General features: G+C 41.7%; 1 protein-coding gene across 1 annotated transcript in view; it reads left to right on the forward strand.

Annotated features, from left to right (window-relative positions):
- Nucleotides 1-270: 270 nt before the first annotated feature.
- The window catches only part of LOC133658216 (extracellular calcium-sensing receptor-like), a 14998-nt gene continuing 8883 nt past the window's right edge, over nucleotides 271-6385 (forward strand). The window contains exons 1-7 of the mRNA XM_062059993.1: nucleotides 271-306; nucleotides 408-655; nucleotides 772-983; nucleotides 1356-1438; nucleotides 5718-5897; nucleotides 5977-6165; nucleotides 6239-6385. The exon at nucleotides 6239-6385 is cut by the window's right edge and continues 333 nt beyond it. Coding sequence (XP_061915977.1) covers nucleotides 274-306; nucleotides 408-655; nucleotides 772-983; nucleotides 1356-1438; nucleotides 5718-5897; nucleotides 5977-6165; nucleotides 6239-6385 — 1092 coding nt within the window. The 5' untranslated portion in view covers nucleotides 271-273. The remainder of the gene's footprint in view (nucleotides 307-407; nucleotides 656-771; nucleotides 984-1355; nucleotides 1439-5717; nucleotides 5898-5976; nucleotides 6166-6238) is intronic.

A 6385-nucleotide genomic window follows, 5' to 3' on the forward strand; every position in this document is an offset into this window, starting at 1 on the left:
GGAACAGGTGAAACTAATGGGTAACCATGGAAACAAGACAAGGGAATGAAAAGGAGGAACTAAAAAGAGTCCAAAACCAAGTAGAACATAACTTAAACAAAACATGATCACACAGATGCGACACCACGTACTGGTCTTGCCTTCTGACGGAAGCGTTTTGCTTCACGATTGGAAGAAGATTATTTGCTTGGGCGTCTTCTTGCCCAAGGCCGTTTGAGACACTTACAAATACTGCAGCATGGTGAGGACGAGCAGGAGGCGGGCACTGAGGCGATGCGACTCACTTGCTCCTCAAGTGCGCATTATGTGGGTTAAAAATAATCCGCACCTGTGATATTTAATGATTTTGTGCAGTGATGACTGTTTATTAATGCGCTAATCCTAACGCGTGATGTCTTTGTTGATAGAACACTCCACCCATGTCTCGGCTTTCCTGGTTCCCCACTCGGCGCTGGCCCGCCTCGTCCCTGTTGCTGCTCCTGGTGGGTCTGCAGGCGGTCCACACGCTGACTTGTCCTCGGTGGGGAACGCCCGGAAATCGGGGGCTTTTCCGGGATGGAGAGATTGTCATCGGTGGTCTCTTTCACGTCCATTACACGCCTCCGGCCATGGACAACGACTTCACTGACGAGCCACGCTACAAAGAATGCACCGTGTAATTATAGTCAAACAAAAACCTGCACGATTGAATGAGATCGACAATCCTCATCTGTCAGTGTGGTGCAGCCGACACCAAAATAATAAGCAAGGGTTATGTCTTCCTCGCTACAGTTTAGAGCATCTCCCAATGCAGTACATCTACGCCATGGTGTTCGCCGTGGAGGAAATCAACCGGAACCCCACCTTGTTGCCAGGCATCCACCTGGGCTACCACATCCGCGATAGCTGCGCCTCGCACCCCTGGGCCACGCAGGCCGCCCTCTCACTGGTGAGCGGGGACAGCAGCAGCTGCAACCCCAAGGACATCGCGGAAGATTCCAAAGGTGCTGACATCTGCCAATTTTTTTTTTAAATAGCGGGGTTTTAATTTTTTAATTTTTATTTTATTTTTTAATGGCTATGATGATAATGTCAACGAGGGATTTCTAATCACTGCTATGTTGGAAGTTTTTTTTTATCAATATCGATACTTTTGTTGATATTATTCCTTGTTGTCTGACTACTTTTGGATTGTTTTGTGTCATGTTTGTGTGTCCTCTCAATTGCTCTTTTGATTGTTATTCTGAATGTTGCTGGGATTTTAATTGCATTATTATGGTATTATTGTGTATTATTTTGTTGGACTGATTAATAATAATAAAAAAATAAAACAAATAAATAAGAGGGTTTGATATGATTACTGTGTGTCCTATCAGGTGTTCCCTTGATCATCGGTGGGGCTTCATCCAAAACCGCCATGGTCCTCTCCAGAGTCCTGAGTCCACTCTCTGTGCCTTTAGTAAGTCGATTTTAAAACAATAACAATGCTCCGTTTTTGTTGACACGATCATGGATATTCACCATGTGTTTATTATTGTGGTTGCTATTATTTAGTTTTGTATCATGGTGTCAGTAAAATGCCGTGCTTTCTTCCTCATTCTGTGCAGGTTCACACTAGTGTTGTCCCGGTAACGGTACCAAAATTATTTCGATACTTTTCGGTACTTTTCTAAATAAAGGGGGACCAGAAAAAAATGTCATTATTGGCTTTATTTTAACAAAAAAATGTACGGTACATTAAACATATGTTTCTTATTGCAAGTTTGTCCTTAAATAGAATAGTGAACATACAAGACAACTTGTCTTTTAGTAGTAAGTAAACAAACAAAAGCTCCTAATTAGTCTGCTGACATATGCAGTAACATATTGTGTCATTTTCCATTCTATTATCTTGTCTAAATTATTAAAGGCCTACTGAAACCCACTACTACCGACCACGCAGTCTGATAGTTTATATATCAATGATGAAATCTTAACATTATAACACATGCCAATACGGCCGGTTAACTTATAAAGTGACATTTTAAATTTGCCGCTAAACTTCCGGTTCGAAACGCCTCTGAGGATGACGTATGCGCGTGACGTAGACCGGCGAACACGGGTATGCCTTCCACATTGAAGCCAATACGAAAAAGCTCTGTTTTCATTTCATAATTCCACAGTATTCTGGACATCTGTGTTCGTGAATCTGTTGCAATCATGTTCATTGCATTATGGAGAAGGAAGCTGAGCAAGCAAAGAAGAAAGTTGTCGGTGCGAAATGGACGTATTTTTCGAACGTAGTCAGCAACAACAGTACACAGCTTCTTTGTTTACATTCCCGGAAGATGCAGTCAAGATGGAAGAACTCGGATAACAGAGACTCTAACCAGGAGGACTTTTGACTTCGATACACAGATGCCTGTAGAGAACTGGGACAACACAGACTCTTACCAGGATTACTTTGATTTGGATGACAAAGACGCAGACGTGCTACTGTGAGTATGCAGCTTTGGCTTCTAAACATTTGATCGCTTGACCGTATGTGCGCAACTTTTTTTTGCATATGTACGTAACTTTTTTAAAATATATAAGCTTTATGAACCTTGGGTTAGGTGAACGGTCTTTTGGGCTGAGTGATTGTGTGTGTTGATCAGGTGTTTGAATTGTATTGGCGTGTTCTATGGAGCTAGGAGCTAGCATAGGAGCTAGGAGCTAGCGTAACAAACACGCAGGTGTTTTTTTGCAGGATTAATTTGTGGCATATTAAATATAAGCCTGGTTGTGTTGTGGCTAATAGAGTATATATATGTCTTGTGTTTATTTACTGTTGTAGTCATTCCCAGCTGAATATCAGGTCACCCCCGGCTCTCACAGCATCTTCCCTATCTGAATAGCTTCAACTCCCCACTAGTCCTTCACTTGCACTTTACTCATCCACAAATCTTTCATCCTCGCTCAAATTAATGGGGAAATTGTCGCTTTCTCGGTCCGAATCTCTCTCACTTCATGCGGCCATCATTGTAAACAATAGGGAACTTTGCGTATATGTTCAACTGACTACGTCACGCTACTTCCGGTAGGGGCAAGCCTTTTTTTTATCAGATACCAAAAGTTGCAATCTTTATCGTCGTTGTTCTATACTAAATCCTTTCAGCAAAAATATGGCAATATCGCGAAATGATCAAGTATGACACATAGAATAGATCTGCTATCCCCGTTTAAATAAAAAAAATTCATTTCAGTAGGCTTTTAAGGACAAGTGGAAGAAAATGAATTACTAATCTACTTGTTCATCTACTGTTAATATCTGCTTACTTTCTATTTTACCATGTTCTATCTACACTTCTGTTAAAATGTAATAATCACTTATTCTTCTGTTGTTTGATACTTTACATTAGTTTTGGATGATACCACACATTTTGGTATCGCTCCGATACCAAGTCGTTACAGGATCATACATTGGTCATATTCAAAGTCCTCATGTGTCCAGGGACATATTTACTGAGTTTGTAAACATAATATACATTTAAAAAAAACGAAAGAAGATGTTGTTATGCCAAAACATATTGACGTAATCGACGAGATCCGCTCCTGTACTTGGCATCATTACAGTGGATGTTAGGTGAAGATCCACCAACGGTGTTTGTTTACATTGTGACACCAGTGAGCTACGGTGTGTAGTGAAGCCTGTTTAGCCATTCCTCGTCCTGCAGTGATAATGTAACTTGTAAGAAACTTACTTTATTTGTCGTCATGGAGGCAACGATTAGTGATTTACAAGTAGCTAAACCACTGTCGACAGGGGCTCGACTTTAGCCGCCAGCTAGCTAGCCACGTCTTAAAGCACCTCTTCCTGAGGGCATTTCAGTGTTATAACGTCACCTTTATCGTTAGTTTTTAAACCAAAACGCGTCCGTTCTCCCTTTTCTGTCTGCACACTGTGTCTGTCACGGCGCAGATTCGAACCCGCTTCCCTCCTGCAACTGAGTGTCACAGTTCCTCCTCTGGCTGCTTGCCCGGACACGCCCCCCCCCACTCACGCTGAGCGCAGCACGCCCACGCAGCGACAAGCCTGCAGACAATCAACAATCTGCACACCTGGGACTGATGAGGGCGAGCTGGATCAAGGACCAGTGGACCCAAGGATCCATGCGGGAACTTAGATTAGTGAAGTGAAGTGAATTACATTTATATAGCGCTTTTTCTCAAGTGACTCAAAGCGCTTTACATAGTGAAACCCAATATCTAAGTTACATTCAAACCAGTGTGGGTGGCACTGGGAGCAGGTGGGTAAAGTGTCTTGCCCAAGGACACAACGGAAGTGACTAGGATGGCGGAAGCGGGGATCGAACCTGCAACCCTCAAGTTGCTGGCATGGCCGCTCTACCAACCGAGCTATACCGCCCCATTATTACCTCTTTGGATACCTTAGCTTGGTGTATCTTCCTTCCCGAGTCTTAACCATTGTGCTCCCTTGTGATTTGGACTGCCTTCCTTGATCCTCGACCCCCACTTTGTAATCAGACCTCTTGACGCCTCTCTCGTGCCCTGGATCATCTGCCTGCCTCCCTCTCGGACTGTCTTCCTGCCTTGTTCCCTCTCCTCGTTTCAACATCACGGTAGCACGCAACAATTAATTACACACATAGTCTTACACCACACACTCTTGTATTTTGGTCAAACACTCCATTCTATAGTTTAGTAGTATTGTTTGTTATTATTACACATATATATATATATATATATATATATATATATATATATATATATATATATATATATATATATATATATATATATATATATATATATATATATATATATATATATATATATATATATATATATATATATATACATATATATATATATATATATATATATATATATATATATATATATCTATATATACATATATATATATATATATATATATATATATATATATATATATATATATATATATATATATATATATATATATATATATATATCTATCTATCTATATATAGATATATATATATATATATATATATATACATATATATAGATATATTACATATATATATATATATATATATATATATATATATATATATATATATATATATATATATATTATATATATATATATATATATATATCTATATATATATATATATATATATATATATATATATATATATATATATATATATATATATATATATATATAATAAATCATTGTACAATTCCCCTGGTGTCTGTTGCCGTCATCTCCCCTTAGTTAAACATAACAGTGTCTGCTTGTAAGTACTTCATGATTGTGCGCTGCCGAACATGCTCGTCTGCTCGTAAAACCAGCAATGACACGACGCGACGATGACGGGAGCGCGGGTGGGGGGGCGGACCGGTACTTTTCAGAGACGGTATCGTACCGAATATGATTCATTAGTATCATAGTATTATACCGTACAACCCTCCATCCATCCATCTTCTTCCGCTTATCCGAGGTCGGGTCGCGGGGGCAGCAGCCTAAGCAGGGAAGCCCAGACTTCCCTCTCCCCAGCCACTTCATCCAGCTTTTCTCGGGGGATCCCGAGCCGGTCCCGGGTCAGCCGGGAGATATAGTCTTCCCAACGTGTCCTGGGTCTTCCCCGTGGCCTCCTACCGGTTGAACGTGCCCTAAACACCTCCCTAGGGAGGCGTTCGGGTGGCCTCCTGACCAGATGCCCGAACCACCTAATATATTTGACATGACTGTGTTGTTCTAACAGATGAGCTACCAGTCGAGCTGCCCTTGTTTGAGCGACAGGCGTCAGTTTCCCAACTTCTTCAGGACCATCCCCAGCGACATCTACCAAGCGCGGGCCATCGCCAGTCTGGCTTTATACTTCAAGTGGACCTGGATCGGCGCGGTGGTCGCCAACGACGACTACGGTCTGGTGGCAGTGAAGGTAACGTCATTGGTTTCTGACTTTATTACAACAATAACGATCGGATTTGAGTCCACGTCCATGTTTTTGTTCTTTCCAGTTGTTCCAGGAGGAGACCCAGGGGTCGGGGGTGTGTTTGGCCTTTTTAGAGACTCTAAATAGGCCAAACATTGCGAGCGATGCCAGGAGAGCAGCCCTCGCCATTAAAGCATCGAGCGCCAAAGTGATCCTTGTTTTTTCCTGGTACACGGAAGTGAGGGAGGTGTTTCTGCAACTGGCCCAGATGAATGTAAGACGGATGACACGACGTTAAAAGCCAATTTGCTCCAATGTCTTTTTCGTATATGTCGACCCCCCCCCAGGTGACTGACAGGCAGTTTATAGCCAGCGAGGCTTGGAGCACCAGTGGCAACCTTCTCCAAAATCCCGTCACCTCAAAAGTGGCGAGCGGAGTCCTCGGCATAGCCATACGTAGCTCGCCAATATTGGGATTCGAGAATTACATCCGG

Source organism: Entelurus aequoreus, linkage group LG10 (assembly GCF_033978785.1).
Source record: "Entelurus aequoreus isolate RoL-2023_Sb linkage group LG10, RoL_Eaeq_v1.1, whole genome shotgun sequence".
NCBI lineage: Eukaryota > Metazoa > Chordata > Actinopteri > Syngnathiformes > Syngnathidae > Entelurus > Entelurus aequoreus.